We start from the raw sequence: 20,057 nt of genomic DNA on the forward strand, positions 1-20,057 counted from the left end.
GGTCATTCTCTTTGTTTTTGCTAATTGGCAAGTTTGAACCGACTTCCTTGTATGTGTGGCTGGGTCCGCATGATGCAGACAACAGAGGAGAAGAGTTACTATGTTGACTGGCTCTCAATTTCATCTGACCAAAGAGAATCTTTGTAATACACTCTCATTACACTTATATATCACCTATTTAAGAAGCTGTGCTCTGATTCACTTTTAGTTTTCAAATCATCTCAGGCCCCAAATGAATGTGCTTCTAACATTGAAGTTTGCTAAAAATTTGAATGCCCTTAATATCAAAAGATAATCTCAATTTTGAACTCCAGTTCTTTTTCGGAAGCTGATTCAAGTCCGTCAGTATTTCCATCAGCAGCCAAAGGGAGAGAAATGTTTTTTTGTTTTGCTTTTTTCTTTTCTTCCAGAGGTGCCAGACTGTATCAAAAGAAAGTTATTAGAAGTGAGAAATTGTGGGGTTTGTTTTAATTCACTGTCAATCACTCTTCCATTGATTCAAAAGTCATAGGCATTTCTTGCCTCTGTGTAGAAAAGGAGAAATGAAAGGCTGAATGTGGGGGAAGGAAATGGGTTCCCGTGGGTGCAAATTTGAAATTCTCTCTCTTCCTCAGGTGAGAGCTATGTCTGTGGCTCCATTGAGCCCTTTAAGAAGCTGGAGTACACCAAGAACGTGAACCCCAATTGGTCAGTGAACGTCAAGACCACCTCAGCCTCCCGGGCAGTGTCTTCTCTGGCGACTGCCAAGGGGGGACCTTCGGAGGTTCGGGAGAATAAGGATTTCATTCGACCCAAGCTGGTCACCATCATCAGAAGTGGGGTGAAGCCACGAAAGGCTGTCAGAATCCTGTTGAACAAGAAGACGGCTCATTCCTTCGAGCAGGTTCTCACTGACATTACCGATGCTATCAAGCTGGACTCGGGTGTGGTGAAGCGTCTGTACACCCTGGATGGGAAGCAGGTAAGAACGGAGCATCAGGACTCTGGCTTTATGGGCGAGAGTCAGGAAACTGGGGTGGGAGGTTATACCTGGCACACAGTGTGGACCTGAAGCACACGTTTTGTTGGTTGTAGAAGGGACTGGGTTATTTAGTCATCAACAAACACTTTGTAATCTGATGTTAGTTGAATATTAGTACCAAACAGGATTAATCATCATAATAAAGAAAAAACAGAGAGGGGATATCTTTGAAGAGTAAACCATTATTTTTATTGTTTCAGTATTTATTTGCTTAGGATAACAATGCTGTTTTGTCTTCTGTTTTCAAATTTGTCCTATGTCCTTTAAGGCCTGCAAGAGCCTTAAAGCTAAGATTCTGAGAGAAACCGAGGCTGATGGGGCAAGATAGAAGTCATCTCAGAAGCGTTCATTAGTCAGCTTCAATTGAATTGTAGAGATTTTTTTAAAACTCTAGCTAAGGAATGGCATGCCCCCCTGGGCTACTTTGTCAGACATGGATGGGGAGCTGCAGGAAAACGCCACACTGTTCACATGCACAGTGTGTTTGCTACTCATTTGGAGTTTAGTGGGGCCTTTTTGCTTACGGTGATCATTTTCAGCATTATTACCTTTGCTCGAAATGTATGTTTTTGCAATGTATTTTATTGGTATTTAAGAATTTCATGCAGTATATTTTGATCATGTCCATCCCCTACTACTTCCCCTAACGTCTCCCAGATCCACCCCCACCTCCTCACACCCTTCCAACTTCATGTGCTTTATTTATTTATTTTTTTAATAACCCACTGGATCCAATTTGTACTGCTTATATATTTAAGGGTGTGGGATCACCCCCTGAAGCACGGTCAACTTACCAGAAGCCTCTTACCCATAAAGCACTCACTTCCCCAGAAACCATTCCAAAATGTAGTTTTAATGTGGTTCTTTTGAATAGCTTTTTTTTATAATTTGAAGGCAATTTGAAGGATTTGCATGATTTAGCTCATCTTAAATTCTAAACTAGATTCATAACGAAGAGACTGTGTTAAGTGGAACTCTCATGAAAGTTCCTGAAGGCTAACACAACCAAACTTTATGAATGAGAATAGATGGTAACACTATAAAACGTGTCAGTCGTGAAGAATCCCTTCTCCCAGGGATGCCTTTAAATGTCCTAAGTTATTAAAATTCATTAGCAGCAAAGGAGTGTGCTGTTGTCTGTGACGATTGACCAGCTTCTGCTTGTCTCATCAAACCTGCATGTAGATAAGGATTTGTGGGGCCATATTCTCCATCTTATAGATCTAAGTGGCCTCAATGTTCTCTATGTATCAGGACCCAGCAAGTCCACCATGGGATGGTGAATTACGGTGGCAGCAAAGAGAGGAACAACACATTTAGACATTTCAGCCCATCTCCGGTTGTACAAAACATCTTGTAGTTGTGCGTTTCTCTGAGACGATTGTTTTCAACACGAGTGTTTATCTGTTTTCAAAAAAAAAGGAAAAATTTAAGACAAAAAATATACATGTATGTGAAAGAATATGGGGAGGGGTGTAGAGGAAGGGGACCAGCAATGGCTGGCACAGGGGATACGGGTGGGCAGTAGGGATAGGCATGATATGAGTACAAAGTGAGAAATGAGGCTAGTTAAGGAAGCTATAAGGAAACCTCTTACTTTCTATAACTTAGTTCAAAAGACTTTTGAGTTATTTATGAGAGTTCCTCCCCCTTCCTCCTTCCCTCACTTCCTCTCCTGCTTTTTTCGTTTAGAATTCAGGGTATTCAAAATCACTGTATGGTAAGTAAGTCACCAAGTCAGGGGCCACTGCTTCAGCTAACCCTCGTGGCAACCAATCATTTCCTTTCTCCTGATTTGATAGAATGTTCTCAACTGTTTCTTCTTCTCTGAGTTCCCTTAATGTCAACATTTCACGGCGGCTGTGTTTCCTATGGACTAATGTAAACAGACGTGAATAATTCAGTACTATTGGAAGTAATCCAATATTTAATACTCAGAGACTGGGATTCAGATCTTGGTTTGGAACCAAGTGATTCTAAAATCACGTGACTGAGCTTCATCATAATCACCAATAAGACATGGCTACTATTGCTCTTGTGTCCTAGAGCACTTATGGTTTCAGCCCCTGACAGTGATAGAACTGCTGACATTTAATAACAGGTTTATTGAGCATCATTCTAAGCACATAGTATGTACGAGCATGTTTAATCCCTGCAAAAGTTAGATTCTTGCTCTTCCTCAATAGAGAAGCGTGCAAAGACATATTTGTTAAACACGTTAAAAACATGCTTAAAAACAACAGCAGTGGAGTTGGAATTTGAGCCAGTGATACTCTGTGACTTGTGCTGGTCATCATTCTATCAGGGCAGATCAGGTCAGAGCATGGAAAAAAACTGTTGAGAAAAAATTTAAATGGAACAGTGGGCAGGCAGCTTTCTCCCATCCCAGGGAGAATTGAGAGATTCTATAAGTATAAAGATTCTACTAATAGAAAGAAAACAGTACCTGACTCACAGGTTTGCGGGTGCTAATGATCAGGTCCTTTGGACCAATAGCAAGGCAGAACTTCCTGGTAGGAACTTGGACAGGTGAGCAAAGACTTTCATTTCAAATCCAGGAAGTAAGAGGAATGGGTCAAGAAGAGTCCGAAATCCTCTCCTTTGGTATATCCCCAATAACCTAAAGACTTCCAGTGAAGGTCTACATCTTAATGGCTCAACCACATGCTCATGACATCAGCCTGGGAAACAAGCCATTAAGAAGCAGGCCTGAGTGGGACGTTCACCCTCTAAACTATAGTGCAAACATTTTCCAAAGGAGTCTCATTTGAATATTTTCAGGGTAGGGTGGATGGGTGGATGCAGGACAGATAGACAGGTAGACACATAGTCAAGACAGATGACAAATCATACCCACTGCAGCTGTTCTGACTGACTACGGAAGTTGACTATGTTTCTGTGAATCACAGTTTTCTGTGCAGAAGAATTAGATGACAGCGTCAAAGAACATGAAAGACATTTGCTTGAATTCCCAGAAGGAAAAAAAAAGTCCTTCGTCATGGACCCCAGGAGCTTTTGAATCATTTCCCTTCAAAAAGGAAATGTGCCCAATACATAGTTTGTTCAAGTAGCGTGTTTGGACAGTTCTGGCTGAGGTTGAGTTAGCCTCTGAGAAGCAGCCGGTTTCTCTCAAGCCTTCCTGTGCAGTGACACTTGGTGGGTCATAATGGCATCTTACCCGTGTCTTAGTTAGGTTTCTGTTGCTGTGAGGACCATGACCAAAAGCAACTTGGGAGGAAGGGATTTATTTTACATATGACTGTCTTGTCACACTCCTCTGCTAAGGGAAGAAGTCAGGGCGGAAGTTCAAGGAAGGGAGCTGGGGAAAGGGATTGAAGCAGAAGTCATGGAGGAGTGCTGCTTACTGGCCTGGTCCTCGTGGCTTGATCATCTTGCTTTCTCATAGCGCTGCTCCAGGACCACCTGCCCAGGGGCGGCACCACACACGGTAGACTGGGACCTCTCACCTCAATTGTTAATCAAGAAAATGCACTGATGGCTTGCTCACGCGGCAGTCTGGTGGAAGAATATTCTCAAAGGAGTTTCCCTCAAAATGACTCTAGATTATATCATGCGGATATAAAATTAGCAAGCACACCCAGTACATCATGGCCTGGGCACCTATGTGCTGCCACCAGGAATCAGCCTTTTGAGATTTGTACCAAGTTTTATTAGCACCACACTCTAACCTAACTAAGCGACTTTGGACTTCGCTTATTTATTTTTATTTGCTTAACTAAGGCCTGCATCAAATCCATAAACTGGATGGAAAATCCAATTTGCAGTAAACACTGAAAGGTAATAATTTTGCACTGAAGAGGCAGAGCTGCTCATAAAATGAATGCTTGGGTGCGTTTGGTAGCCGTGTGGTGAGGAGTGAGGATGATGCACAAGCTGAAATGGTTTCGTTGTCACCTCCAGGCAGCACACAGATGTGTTATGGATGCGAACAGCCGATGCTGTGGTTTTAGCAGTCACAGTGAAAGCCGTGGCCACTGTTCATGGTTACCCAGAGGAGCGGGGCACTGGAGGGCATAGTGCCCACACTCTTCTCACCGGTTCTAGCCTCCATGCGGCCTCCTACGTTGCTCCCTCCCAGGGTTGCGTTAAAGCCATGGCCTGGGAGTTCATTCAGCCTCCGGCACTTGTTTCTGAGATATTTTTAGACTGAGCTCAGGAAATCAAAGTACTAGAAAAGTTTCACAGTGTGAAGTACCTACCGGAAACTGCAGTTGGTTAAGGTGACCACAGGGGCTCACGAACATAAAAATCCTGAATTGCACAGCTAAAACACTCTGTTCCCATAGCGTCCCACCATCTTTCAGGGTGACTGCGCACACCCTGGAATCAAGCTATCAGCTGCCATACATGCCGAATTCTCACGAATATTTGCCAAGCCCTATTTTCAATGGTGCTTCATTTTTCTCACTCTTGATTGAGGGCCTCTCAGAAAGCAAGAGAACGTGTGCAAATCATAGTCACACCCCGTCTCTGCACATCGCACAGAGGTTCCCAGAATCGGAGAACCTGAGAGTCGCTTCCTCTGGCATGTCTCGGTGTTGGCGCTTCTCTTTCCCTGCCGAGCAGTCACTCCTGGAGGTCATTTGAAACATTACTGTTTTTTTGGGGGGGGGTTCTTTTTTTTTTGGAGCTGGGGACCGAACCCAGGGCCTTGCACTTCCTAGGCAAGCGCTCTACCACTGAGCTAAATCCCCAACCCCTGAAATATTACTGTTCTAACACGATTAAGCTTCAGAGATACAAGATTTGGTGTAAGCATAGCATGTCTCTTGAATCCTTTTATGGAAATGTCAACCTGGCTACCTGCAGCCGGTAAGTCTTCTAAATTCACGGTTTTTGGCACTTCCTTAGAAATATCAAGAACAGCAAGTCCCCAAGAAGGTCACTTGTACAGTGAAGATCCTAGGCAAGTCATTTTCAAATGACCCGCAGCCTCTCTGTAATGCGGCAATGGTAGACCAGATAGTCCTTAGGCAGGAAACACCGGCGCAGCCGCATCTTGTGCATTCTTAGATACTGAAGCTATAGCATGCTCAGTGCATAAACAGAGGGGAGGAAAACCAGCGATGCTACATTTTTATCTGATAAACATCTCATATGGCAGCGCACTTTGTAAAATCCACCAGGAATAGCACGCCTGCATGAGTGGACATTTTATTGTTTTTCCTATGTGAAAAATCTTAAGGATCATTTGGCTAACGCACAGTATTCCACCCTGACCAGTCATTTCGCCTTTCCACTTTCAGTGGTGACCCAAGAGGTCAGTCATGGCCTGGAAATATCAAGTGGAAAAATTCTACCGTTACAGAGGGAGAGAGAGGGAGGCACCATTGCATTCAACTCTATCTCAGAATGCAGTCGTAATTGTTCCATTTTGCTGTTTGGTTGCCTAGAGGATTAGTGAGGCACATATCACAAGATGCTCCTTTCTCTTTTGGCTTTAGATACCTAATTTTAATCTGAGATTAAAGTAGCGGTGTTTAGGAGCTGCAGGGATAGATGGCTCTGTGGTTAGAGCACAGGCTGCTCTTGCAGAGGACCTGTGTTTGGTTCCCAGCACCCACACGGTGGCTCACATCCATTTGTATGTCTAGTTTCAGGGGATCCAGTGCCCTCTTCTGGCCTCTGTGGGCACTGCACACATGAGGTGCACGTATACACGACCAGTCTAACACTGTACATATAATATAAACATGAATAATTAAAGCACGAAGGATCTTAAAAATAATTGCATTTACAGAATAAGTCACCTTTTCCTTTTATTAGTGTAATAAGAGATAAATGTCACTAAATATCTGACCTTGGTTATAATAGTAAACATTAAAAGTGGGAAAAATGAAAGTTTCTAGATGAAAAGTAAAATATAAGAATTCATTGGGTCTGAAGAGGAGATCTCCCATATCTGTTGGTAATGTTTTTTTTTAAGAAAATAAAGCTTTTCTGTGACAGCTCTTATTCCCATTGCATATTTAAACTCTTCATTCTGATCCAGGTGATTTTTTACTATTGTGACTTATTATCTAAATTGGGAAGATGAATTTAGCACTTTTTAAAGCTTTGCTTGCAATTAATATTAAAAATTTAATTCTCAGTTTCAAATGCCAGATTTAAATTTTTAACAAAAGCTTAGAGCACATGTTCAACTATGCTCCCAACTCACCAGATCTGGGAGTTGATGGAAATATTTTAGCCGATTTCAAAGAAAAGGGAGATTAAAAATAATTATGACATTTTACTGAGAGAATTAAAGTGTTCAGAATAGGGTGTGCTATTTTAGGTGATGTGTGTTTGGTGGCTAATCAAGACTTAGCCACTACAAGTGTCCTTATGTAGATTTTATTTCCTCCAATTTGGGAAGAGTTACATCCTCTTCTGCTTGCTGTAATCAGCTACGAGTGTCTGCATAGTGTGTGCTCTACAAGTGGTAGTTTTAACAATGGTCAGTTTTCTAGGCTAGGAAGTGCAAGCTCTGAAAGTTCTAAAACAGGACAAAAACCCATTTTCCAAAGGCCCCTCAGTAGTGTGCAGTGGGAGCTCTGGTAGACTGTCAGGGATAGCCTCTTAGTGGTGACTTCTGCTTCTCATAGGCTGGGAGCTCATGGCCTCTGGTTGGGAACTTGGAACCCTATTGGGATGGTGGAAAGGCTCAGACTCTAAAGTCAGCTGTGAATGGGCTTCATTGCAGTCTGAAAGGCTGGCTTGTAGTTTTTTCTTAAGTCTGAGAAATTCATTTAGATTCCTTACCTGGTTCAAATCCTGGATGTCTCTCAGGAATCTGGGTACTAGAGGTTCACTCCTCAAGATCGAGGCTCTAAGAGATGGGAATGAATGCAATGTCTTTACATCACTGGGAAATAGCATCAGAGGGAGCAGCAGGAGCCAAGCCCCTGCTTTCCCTGCGCTCTCTCTCTCTCTCTCTCTCTCTCTCTCTCTCTCTCTCTCTCTCTCTCTCTGTGTTTGGGTGTCTGTGTGTGTGTGTTCATGTTTGTCTTTAACAATATCTGCTTTGTTTTTGTGTCGTTTGTATATGTGTCCACCTGTGTGCAGTTGAGCGCACACAGTACAGTGAATCATGGAGGTCAGGCTTGTCAGATCTGCTGGAGCCGGAGTAAAGGCAGATGTAAAATTGCTCAAATGGACGCTGTAAGGCAAACTTGGTTTAACACAAGATGAGTGCAACCCCTGAGACACCCCTTCAGTCCCTTCCCCTGTCCTTTCACCCCGCAGCCATAAAGTGGGTGGCTTGCCATTCCACACGCTCTCTGCCATGACGTGTTACTTTTGCACAGGCCCCAAAGCAATGTGGTCAGTAGACCATGGATTGGAAGTTCTAAAACCATAAACCAAAATAAACCTTTTCTCTTTCTAAATGGATTATCTCGGATATCTGTTCAAGTACCCACAAGATGACTGATAGATCGTGCCTTAGTCACGGCACTATTGCTGTGAAGAGGCTCCATGCCCAAGGCAAGTTCTAAAAGAAATAATTTAATGGGATACTAGCTTACAGTCCATGACCATTGTGGCAGGAAGCAACAGGAAGCATGGCGGCAGGCAGGTGTGGCTCTTGAGCAACCGTTGAGAGCTTACACCCTTATCTACAGGGAGCAGGCAGAACTAGAGCTAGAACTAGAGAGATGATAGATAGATAGATGGATAGATAGATAGATAGATAATAGATGGATGATAGATGATAGAGAGATAGATAGATAGATAGATAGATAGATAGATAGATAGATAGTTAGAGATAGGTAGATAGATAGATAAATATATAGATGGATGGGTGACAGTTAGATAATAGATGATTGATAGGTAGATGATAGATAGATAGATAGATAGATAGATAGATAGATAGATAGATAGATAGATAGTTAGAGACAGGTAGATAGATAGATAGATATATAGATGGGTGGGTGACAGATAATAGATAGATGATTGATAGGTAGGTAGGTAGGTAGATAGATAGATAGATAGATAGATAGATAGATAGATAGATAGATAGATAGATGGGTGGGTGACAGATAATAGATGATTGTTAGGTAGATAGATAGATAGATAGATAGATAGATAGATAGATAGATAGATAGATAGATAGATGATAGATGTATAGATGGATGGGTATATGACAGATGATAGACAGACAGATAGATAGATGATAAATAGATAGATGATAGATGAATAGAAGGATGGATGGATGACAGTTAGATGATAGACAGACAGACAGATAGATGGATAGACAGACCGACCCTCATGTGGGCTCAAAGCCCACCACAGTGATACACCTCCTCCAACAATGCCAAACCTCTTGAATCCTTCCTAAACAGCCCACCAACTGAGAAAAAGCATTCAAATATAAGAGCATATGGGGCCCATTCATATTCAAACCACCATAAGTAGCTTACTTATTTAAAATTTTAATTCCTGTATATTGTATATTGAATTTGCTTAGGATGAGGAATTTTGATGTATTTTAACTTAAATATAGGTAGCAACAGTTACATGACACAAAAGAGATATCACTGGCTTTGTAGACTGATAGATTTGGGTCAGAAATCTGTCTTCTACCCAAGAGACAATGAAAAGCGCTCTCCCAGCGGGAGCAATTAACTGTCTGACAATACTGTTTTACCCCCTGTGTCATGAGAATAATGACGCCTGCGTTGTTGGCATACGTGTTAAAGGAAATAACCCACGTGACATATTTAGCATTATGATTGGCTCCTGTTCTCGTTTGTTTATCTGCAGCCGTGATAAAACACTGACCAAAGCAACGTGGGGAGGAAAAGGCTTGTTTGGCTTACAGGTTACTGTTCATCACTAAAAACAGCCATGGCAGGAACTGAAAAGAGACACCAGAAAGGAGCTCTGCTCATGGGCTTGCTTTCTGTCCCTTTGCTCAGCTTTCTTGTAAAGGCTTCCCCAACCTGCCTAAGGATGGCACCACCCACAGTGGGCTGGGTCCCCCAACACCAAATAATTAAGAAAAGGCCCCATAGACAAACCTACAGACCTATCTGTTGGAGACAATTCTTTAATTGAGATTCCCTTTTCTCCGGTATGAATAGGTTTGTATCAGTTTGACAAAAACAAAACAAAACACCCATAAAGTTTCTAATTACTGACAGTTGTTACATTGAAATGCTAAGAGTTCAATTGTTTGGTTATTGGTTTGAGGAAAATCATGTTTGAAGTATATGATAGGAGGCTTCTACTTAGTAATATGCCTTAATGATGACCAGTCTCTCCCCCTCTCTTTTGTAAATATGTCTTTCCTCATTGTCATAGTTAGGGCTTTACTGCTGTGAACAGACACCATGACCAAGGCAACTCTTATTAAGGAGAACATGTAATCAGGGCTGGCTTACAGGTTCAGTGGTTCAGTCTATTATCATCAAGGCAGGATACACAGCAATTTTCAGGCGGGCCTGGCGCTGGAGGAGGTGAGAGCTCAATATCTTGTTCTGAAGGCGAACAGAAGACTGGCTCCCAGAAAGCTAGGAGAAGGATCTCAAAGCCCACCCCCCACAATGACACACTTTCTCAAACAAGGCCACACCTCCTAATAGTGCCATTCCTGGGACAAATGTATTCAAACCACCATACCTGTGGAAACAATCCCTGTAATAATGCCTAGAACATGATATTTGGAATGAAACCTCCTGAAATCCTGACTCTAACACTCACCAGAGTTGGCAAATCAAGCTCTCTGGATTTGTTTTATCTTTAAAGTTGTTACAAGAACATGTACCTCACATTATTGGGGTTGTCATTAATGAAGTAGCTTGAACTCTAGCAAAGGCTTATACTTATGTTTTGCATCAGTTTCCAGGATTTCCTAACATTAATTAGTTGCTGGTAACTACTAATCACACTGGTTTCGTTATACCAGGAGCACGGAATTGGTCATTTTGTGTTGTTTCCTTTATAACTGAACCACTAAAATGCACTATCAGTGTTTTATCAGAACACTTATTCACATTCAATTATAAATTCAGCCAGGATGTTATTTTCTTTGCTTGCTCCTTTGATGGCACAGGGCATTCCTTAAGGATATCTACACGTTGGTCATCTATTTAACCATAAGGCTATATTAATATTGTTAGGATCATTTATTGAAAATCTTCTCATATGAGCCAGTCATCACTCATATTTATGCTGAATATTATTACCATGGTAATTCGACACATTTTTCTGAATTAGCAGCACTGTTTGACTCCACAAAGCCAAGCCTCCTTCATTTCTCAAGATTCAACCTAAAGGTCATCTCATCTATAGATCGCTTACTTGTTTCTTGGGAGAACTCTAGCTTCATCTCTTGGGACCCATTCGCTGCTATTGCATATAACCTATAAGTCCTCATTATCTTGGTCTAATACATGCTTGTTTCTTCTTTAAATTTTATGGTATTGTGGCCAAGAAGGTATCCTGTTGGCCTCTGCATCTCCAAGGCCTGACTTGGTGAGAGCTTTGCTCATCTAGTGATTTGATATCTCAACAACTGGATGTCCAAGCTTGGATTTCTATTGTCATGAACAGACACCATGACCATGGCGATTCTTATAAAGGAAAATATTTAACTGGGGCTGGCTTACAGTTCAGAGGTTTAAGTTCATTGTCATCCTGGTGGGAAGCATGCAGGACAACATGGTGCTGGAGAAGGAGCTGAGAGGTCTGCATCTGGATTGGCAGGCAGCAGGAAGAGAGAGTGGCACCAGGCCTGGCTTAAGCTTCTGAAACTTCAAAGTCCTGCCCCCAGTAACACACTTCCTCCAACAAGATCACACCTACTCACACAAGGCTATCCTTCTTAATAATGCCTTTCCCTGTGAGCCTATGGAGACCATTTCCATTAAAACCACCATCCTGAACAACTCTACAGTTTGTCCCAGGCCATGCTCTTAAAATTAGCACATTGCTTCAATTGTCCAGCAAAATGAACACCTATGGCCGTGGAGGGTCAAAGGAAATATAGGTCATTGGTCACCTCAGGGTTCATGGCTGTGGAGTGCCAAGCAACTTTAATAGCCCCCAGCAGTTTAACTAGACTTTGAGGTACCCATCTTAGTCATTGCTTCCTACCTTGAATGCCTACTTGTGAAACACTTAAGATAATTTATAAAACAAAATCTATCTCCCAATTTTGGGAGCATTCTTAGGGCTACTGGATGCAATTTTGTCCTGTGAGAGAACAATAGATATTCTGTTAGAAAGATCTCACCACCTTAGTCAGACAACCTAACCTCAATCTTCTAGACACTGCCTTGGTCGGTCAGTGTCAAAAGGAAGGGGTGGCTGATGGGTTTAAAAACTGGTGAGCCAATAAGTCTCAAGGAAGAATCTACCCCAGTTGTGAAGCTTCAAATCTCCAGAACTGAGGGCGTTGGTGGTGTTAGCATTATGCCGAGACAGATTTCCCCGATTGGCTTAAATTTCTGCAACCAAATTAAGCAAAAAGCAACAGTTTCAGAAATTAAATGGAACTTCTAGAAACCCAATTTAAAATCTGAACTATGCTGCAAACAGCTTGCCCTCGAAACAAAAGAACAGATGAGAGATTTAATTTTTAATTGATGTGTTCAACCACAGATTAATATGTAATCAATGTAAAGAATTTCCATGTAAATGAGAAAATATTAAGATAAATTAAAATTACTCATAGTCTGATGGATAAGATGGCCCTCAGTCATGGTTTGGTCCATTTTCTTTGCCTTTTTGTTTAAAAAGAACTCTACTTTGTATAATTTGATATCACTTTGGTCCTTTTTTTGTAGGATCTGGGTATAGAACACAGAGTCTTGTATATAGTTGACAGTACTGGTCCACTCAGGATGAAACCGACTGAATGCCGCAGATGTTTTAGTTTTTTGAGATTTTTCACTATAGTGGCATAGGAGTTTTTAAAAGCTACTTATGCAATAGAAAGGAATTGTAAATAACTCTACATACTAAAAATATGACTCATACTCTTAAAAGTCCTCTAAGACAAGTGTCAGCAGACAGCAGCAATTTGATCCAAATTCCCTCAGTACCAGTCTTCAAATCAGATGGCAAGAGACAATTGTCAGTAGGAAAGTATCCAGACCGTTGGTAGGAAATGTGTTCCTGCTGAAATCTAGCCTTGATGGGAGGGAGATGGATGCCGTCTGGTAAGAAGACTTAATGGAGATTAGGGGATTCAGGGAAAGGTGACCACACTGTGCAAATGCCAACCTTGAAGAAGACATCAATGCTCGCCGTGACCAATGAGTCCATCCAAATGTGTGCTGCTGGGTGCTGTCTGTCCTTCTCCACACTGTACACAGATGAGTATTTTCCTCATTCATCTTCTGGGCATCTTCAGTGGGCATGAGTGAAAGTCAATAAAACTCCCACGGGCTGAATTTAGATCATCGACAGTTGCCAGGTACAGTTCTTACAAGCGAGAAAACTCCCAACATGGAAGATGCCCGGCACCAGAGCATTTTTAATGTGTATAGAAAATGGGGGAGCAAATACCTTTGAAGGTAATCTCCAGACACAGTGCCTAGATATTTAGTACCAAGGATCTCATATCTCACAGACTTGCTTGCCGAGAAGAGTGGATGAGATAAGCCGGTGGGAAGGACCTCAAATGGTCTCTTACGGTGTAGCGGAGGAGAGGCTAAGAGGCAAAGGAGATGTCCCTACTTGGGGCACCTGTGGACGGGCATTGACTCCGCACCAGCCAGGACACACAAAGCCATACAAACACATTTAAAAGCCCAGTGACCCTCTCTTTTGGAAAGGAAAGTCAAAAGTAATGAGTTTCAGCATTAAGTCAGACCTCTGTGTGGAGAGCCCGGTCACTCCTTCACTTTTCCTGGATGCTTGATGCTTTGCCCTGAGACAAATGGAATTGTCTCCATAATTCTCACCCCATTTCTGAACTCAGTGTCCTGTGAAAAGATGGCCTGGGAAAATGGTCATGTTTCTTGGCAACATCATAGGTTGATTTTTTTTTTAATAGCAAAAGATCCTTCTCTGTTTTATTTGTATTTCATTTCAAATTAATAGTCCTAGTCACTTTGTATTTTAAAATAAACACCATTTTATTAAATTATCATTACATGTGGTGACCCCAATGAGATGGGCAAGAAAAGGAGACAAAAAACATCACCTTTGACCTCTTTTAGTTGGAAAGAAATCAAACTCAAATATTATTTCATCAGGCAGAATGTTGACAGTGATCATGAAACAGACCTCTTCCCAAGCCGACTCTGTGAGCCAGCTGCTGCAGACAGCTCTGTGGTTTAGCCAAACTGGATCAACAGTTTTAGTTTAACAGATTCCGTCAAGAAGATGACACCTTGCTCTTTTTACCTAAATGTGTTTTCTGGCTGTGACTGCCTGTTCTCCGTGCGGTGTGTGTCGGGCACAGCACAGATGCTGAGAACAGGTGCTCTCCAGTGACGTCATTCGAGAGAAACCCTTTATCACAATTGCATATTCCTGTAGGTAGCAGAGGATTGGTAGAGTTACTTTTACTTGGAAATGTCCTTGTAGCAGCTGGACAGCCTGGAAACACTTTTAGGCAAATTGCCTTCAAAGCTTTGATAAGTCTGAGTGGTTTTGTTAATGCATTCAGAACTTAAACAATACAAAATGTTTAGCTTTGTGTACCCATGTGCTATTAAGTGGCTTTCATTAAAATGAATCCCTTCTCATAAAGCCAGTGGCCAATTTTAAATGACTTGAGAACGCTTTGTAACTGTCCAAATTTCAACATCCTTAGCCTCAGCTCTCCTATGAAGGCATGTTGGCAGTCAGAGCAATGACATCAATCCACTTAAAACTTCAAGATCAGGAAAACCAAAAACTCAGCCTCTGGGATTGTCACAACCACCTACTCCTTTTGAGTAAGGAGAATAGAGGGTATAAAGCAGAGGTTCTCAGCCTGTGGGTTGTGACCCCTTTTATGAACCTCTGTCTCCAAAGACGTTTATGTTACAATTCCTAACAGTAACAAAAATATAGTTATGAAAACAAAAAATTATGGTTGGGGGATCACTACAATATGAGGAGCTGTAGTAAAGGTTTACAGTGTTAGGAAGGTTGGGAGCCTGGTATAGAAGAACTAGAAGTTCATTGATAATCAACAGTAAAGATACATTCTTTTCTTTTTTTTCTTCTTTTCTTTAAAACATTAGCCTTTATTTATTTTTTAAAATATCCTTTTCTCATACACATATCCTGATTATTTCCCCTCCCTCTGCTCCTCCCAGTTCCTTCCCACCTCCCCTCCCCTTCAGATCCTACTCCCTTTCAGTCTCTCATTAGAAACAAGCAGGATTCTAAGAGATAACAACCAAACAACAAAATAAAATATAGTAAGATCAACCAAAAAAAAAAGTCACGTCAAAGTTGGACGAGGCAAACCAAGAGAAGAAAAAGAGACCCAAAAGTCAGAGAGCCACTCGTTCTGTTCACATAAAAACTCCAGATCAGAAGCCATAATATATACACAGCGTACCTGATGCAGACCTGTGCTTCGGTCTCCAGGAGCTCATATGACCTTTGCTCAGTTGAGGAAGAGGACCTCCCTCTCCTAGTGTCCTCCATCCCCTCTGGCTCCTACAGTCTTTCGGCCTCCTCTTCCACAGGCTTCCCTGAGCTCTGAGGGGAGGGCTTTGATGAAGACATCTCATTTAGGGCTGAGTGCTCAAGGTCTTTATATGATGTTTGCCTGTGGGTCTCTGTATTTGCTCCCTTTTGCTGCAGGAGGAAGCTTGTCTGATGGTGACTGAATTTGACACTGGTCTATGAGCATAGCTGAGACCATTAGAAGTTATTTTTATTGCTATTTTTTTAAAGACCAGTAGGATCTGATTTTACCTTACTTTATTTTTAAGGTCTTAAAGTGAGGTTGTTTTTGAAAAAGCAAGCTCTACTGGTGGTTAGATTATGTGTTTAAATTATTTAATCCTTTTCTTGGACTTCTCTCACTTGGACGGGCTGTGGGAGTGAACCTGCTGGGTGAATTCTGTCGGAGCAGCCTTTGCTCTGTCCTCTTTTGCTATCAGCTGAAGGAAATCCAGACTTAGCAGCATCTATGAGTCAGGGGATGACAGTAACACAGTGTGGAATGAATCACAGCCGAGAAAGAGTTTGTTATGCCCAGCTGGTATCAGCATGTCTGGTGTACCGGCCTCCCCGGGAAGCAAAGGCCCAAGGATGCAGGTGTATTCGTTACATTTCTGTGGCTGTGACAAAATGCCATGGCCAAAAGCAGCATAGAGAAGAACATTTATTTTGTCTTGAGGGTTCAGAGAGGCTGTAATGGCCAGGCAAGCATGGCCGCAGGCAGCAAGAGCAGAATGCTGAGAAATGTCGTGTCATTAGCACATAGGAAGCAGAGAGGGTGAACAGGATGAGGGGAACCCATTGAGGACCCTGACTGTGACTGCTTCCTCCAGCAAGGCTCCACATCCTAGAGGTTCCAGAACCCCACCGTCACACAACCCCTGCCCTCCCCTGCAAACAGCACCATCTTGTAGGGAATAAACTTTAAATTCTTAGCCTGAAGGGGAAGGGAAGGGCATTTTGCTTCCAATCAGCACAAACTTCAGGTTATTGAGCCCATTGAGAGCAGACTTGCTCCTATTATCCGCATGCCTCCCTACGCCAAGCATTCAGTTTCCTTTTACCGTGCCAACCCCACCGTGTGGTAGACGCTATTGCTGTCTTCACTTCAGAGATACAGAGACAGGGCAGAGGTAACGGGCCCTTGTGAATCCTATCCAGGGTGGGACAGACCCACCCTTCACCATGTTCTATGCTGTGCCTTGTGGTGTTTTCCAAAGGTTTTAGCACATAAGATCTATGTGCATCTTTTTATCCTAGGCGTGTTCATTTTTCATTGTGACGCCGTATAAACTTTACCCAGGAGGGTGTCGAAATAACTTTTTTCCCCTAAAATTATCAAATTCTGGTGCTCTTTTAATATTTAATTATCAAATTCAGACCCTTTTACTATTTGAGCATGTGAACAAGCATGTGCCACTTGACAAAATGGTTGGAAAGCCTTCAAATGCTCTCTCCTCAGCATTTGGTGCTGCTTTAGTGACTTTTGGAGCTGTTATATGAAATCATCCATTTGGAATAAATAGAAAAACCTTAAAGATATTTTCCTTTTAGATTGCTGCAGAACTTTTTCCAATGATGGAAAATTACATTCTTTCTGCAAATGAACATTTATAATATGAATTTTCTCCTAAAATACAATCTTTTTTTTTTTTGGAACTGGAATATTATCAAATTTAAAACATGTCAGTGTTAAAAACTGTAAAGGCTGGTTACAGTTTTATAAAGGTAGAATTGATAGGCCATAAAATGTATGCCTTGTAGTTCGTCTTAGACAATGACCTTTAATAAATTCACGGTCATGCTCTCAGCAGCAGTGAGGCCTAGGACAAAGACCCAGACCCATCTTCCCACCTGCAGAAACCCCAGGAGTTCTCCAGAAAGAACTCTTGACTTTGCTGCAGGAAAGAATTTCAGGGAAGCCAGTAGGATACACAGTAAAAGTGCATGCATAGAGAGGGGTTTTAGCCTGTGTAGGATGTGGAGAGACTCGGGGGAGGCATGTGGGTCCAGTCTTCTCAGGCGTCACATTTAAAGGACTTAGCAGAATCTGCAAATGAGCATTCAGAGGTTTGGGAATTATATTGTTGAACGGGTTTCTAAAGTCCCCCCTTCCCCGCTTTACTGCAAATGAGAGTACAGCGAGCCCCCCTCCCTCAGGTGCTTAGGGCAGGATTGCATTCTGATAATGCAGGTAAAGTTCTCAAGGTCGCCCAAGTAGTGAGAATTCGTCCTCTTTCTGTAAATTTGGGTTTCTGTGAGATTCCTGGAAAATGCAGGTGCACAGTCAGGAAAGGGATGGGCTCTACTTGTAGATCATACATACATCCTGTACGTGCTTCGCTGTATTTTAGTGTTCTTATCGGAACACGTCCTCATAAGAGAGACATTGTCGCTGTGGAGGCACGCAATCTAACCGTCATGGAAAGCTCTGGTAGTTGTGTGGAATTTTTGACTCTGGTGAGAGACTTCAGCCAGACACTGGAGCGCGGAGGTCCTTTCCCTTCCCCATTCCCTGAATTCTTTCTGTCTGTCTGCCCTAGTTTCGTGTAACTATTAATATACTGCAGAATTGGAAGACCAGCAGTCAGAGAGTCCCCCTATGCCCGTCCCTACCCCCGCCTCCAGCCTAGAAGCCACCGTCTGCTCTTTACTCCGCTCACCTCTTACATGTTGGCTTCTGCTCTAGTTTTCCTTGTGTTGCTGTGGTAAGCACCATGGCTCAGAGCATCCTGGGGAGGAGGACGAAAGGCTTAATTTGGCTTACATGTCTAGGTCTGTTATGGAGGGAATTCAGGTAGGAATTCAAGGAACAACCTGGAGGCAGGAACTGAACCTCCTGTCTCACACATGCTTCATGGAGGAATGCTGCTTACTGTCTTGCTCTCTGCAGCTTGCTCAGCTCCCTTTCGTAGAGAGCCCATGTCCACCCACCTAGGGAGGGCACCACTCACAGTGGGTGGGGCCTTCCTATGTAAATTAGCAATGTAAAAAAAAATGCCTCGCAGACATGCGCACAGGCCATAGCGGCAAGTCTTCAACTGAGATTTCCTCTTCCTGGGTGCTTCCAGTTTGTGTCAGGTTGACAAGGGCGGTCTCATTTTTTTTCCATTTGTAACCCCGCCCTTTATCTATTGTCACGTAATCATACCTTTGTTAGAACTGTTTCCTGTACTCCTCACTGTGGCCGCTACTATAGGAAAGCTTGGATGGTACTGTGCAAGCACACTGGATGATTTATAAGTTGTGTCTCGTGGAAGGACGTGCAGACAGATTCTCACCGTGAGCCGCTTGCTGTCTTTGCACCTGTGGTATTGCCGGGCTAAATACAAATTGCTGTCCTCTGAGGTGCTGCTGATGGCTGCCCACAGGTCCATTCTTCACTCTACCTTCCTTTCTGAGATACCCCCGGCAGGACATGGACATAGTTCAAAGCCTGTCTCTTTCGGCTCTTTCATGGTTGAAATAAGGGTGCTCTGGGCTTTACTGGCTTCCTGAATGAATTCCAGTTCTTTCATAATCTCTCCCCCCTATCATTCCATCTTGCTGCCCTCTATCCAAGATAGTTTTCACCGGGGATTCCTCTCAAGGAATGACACCTCACAGGTAACTCTAGAACATCTGTCCTGGCACAGCGGCACCTGGTGACTGTGTCTGTTGAACCACCAGAGAATGCCTTCGAATTTTAGTGTGGAGATGCTTTCCAATTGCGAAGAAGTTTGCAGGTTTCACTCCCCTTTCTTGCCCAAGGTTGTTTTTAATTAGCCCCAGCGACTATCTCCCCAGTGGGGTCTCTCAGGTGGCAGAGAATATGGAGATAGGTGACTTCGATGGCATTTTCTCACATTCTCTTTCAATCCCTCACCACTGAGCATAGGATACTGATGACGGGCAGGTTATGTGCATGTGAAGACATCAAGTATGGAAGACTGTTCTCAAAGCCAGAAGAACCTGCTCATAGCTAAGTAACTTTCTTTTTTTGGGTGGCCAGATTGTGTAGTTTTTATTTGATTTATTTATCTTATTTATTATTATTTTTCTACAACTGACAATGGGGAACAATACCAAAGTAAAAACAAAAAACAAAAAACCTGGTTTCTTCCAATAATTGAAATACAACGAACTCTCCTCTCTCTCTCTCTCTCTCTCTCTCTCTCTCTTTCTCTCTCTCTCGCCTCTGTGTGTATGTGTGTGTGTGTGTGTGTGTGTGTGTGTGTGTGTGAGAGAGAGAGAGAGAGAGAGAGAGAGAGAGAGAGAGAGAGACTGTCTCTGGGGTCCTCATGCTTGTGTTAGGAAGCACTCAATCCACTGAGCCATTAATCCATGCACTCTCAGTTATTTTTTTGAGACAGTTTCCTTATATAACCCAGACAGACCATACACTTACAATACTCCTGCTACTCATGTTACTTTTTCT

The 20,057-nt window shown here is 42.5% G+C and overlaps 1 protein-coding gene and 1 long non-coding RNA gene across 11 annotated transcripts in view; one reads left to right on the plus strand and one right to left on the minus strand.

The window, feature by feature from the left end:
* The window catches only part of Dclk1 (doublecortin-like kinase 1), a 293,874-nt gene that overhangs the window by 12,938 nt on the left and 260,879 nt on the right, over positions 1 to 20,057 (plus strand). For all 10 annotated transcript variants that reach the window (XM_039103249.2, XM_039103254.2, XM_039103247.2 and 7 more), the window contains exon 3: positions 615 to 961. In XM_039103249.2, coding sequence (XP_038959177.1) covers positions 615 to 961 — 347 coding nt within the window. The remainder of the gene's footprint in view (positions 1 to 614; positions 962 to 20,057) is intronic.
* LOC134485918 (uncharacterized) lies at positions 17,405 to 19,582 on the minus strand. The gene is made up of 2 exons (XR_010064287.1): positions 18,304 to 19,582; positions 17,405 to 17,690 (listed from the first exon to the last, which is right to left on the minus strand). It is a non-coding gene; the product is annotated as an uncharacterized LOC134485918 (long non-coding RNA).

Source organism: Rattus norvegicus, chromosome 2 (assembly GCF_036323735.1).
Source record: "Rattus norvegicus strain BN/NHsdMcwi chromosome 2, GRCr8, whole genome shotgun sequence".
Taxonomy (NCBI): domain Eukaryota; kingdom Metazoa; phylum Chordata; class Mammalia; order Rodentia; family Muridae; genus Rattus; species Rattus norvegicus.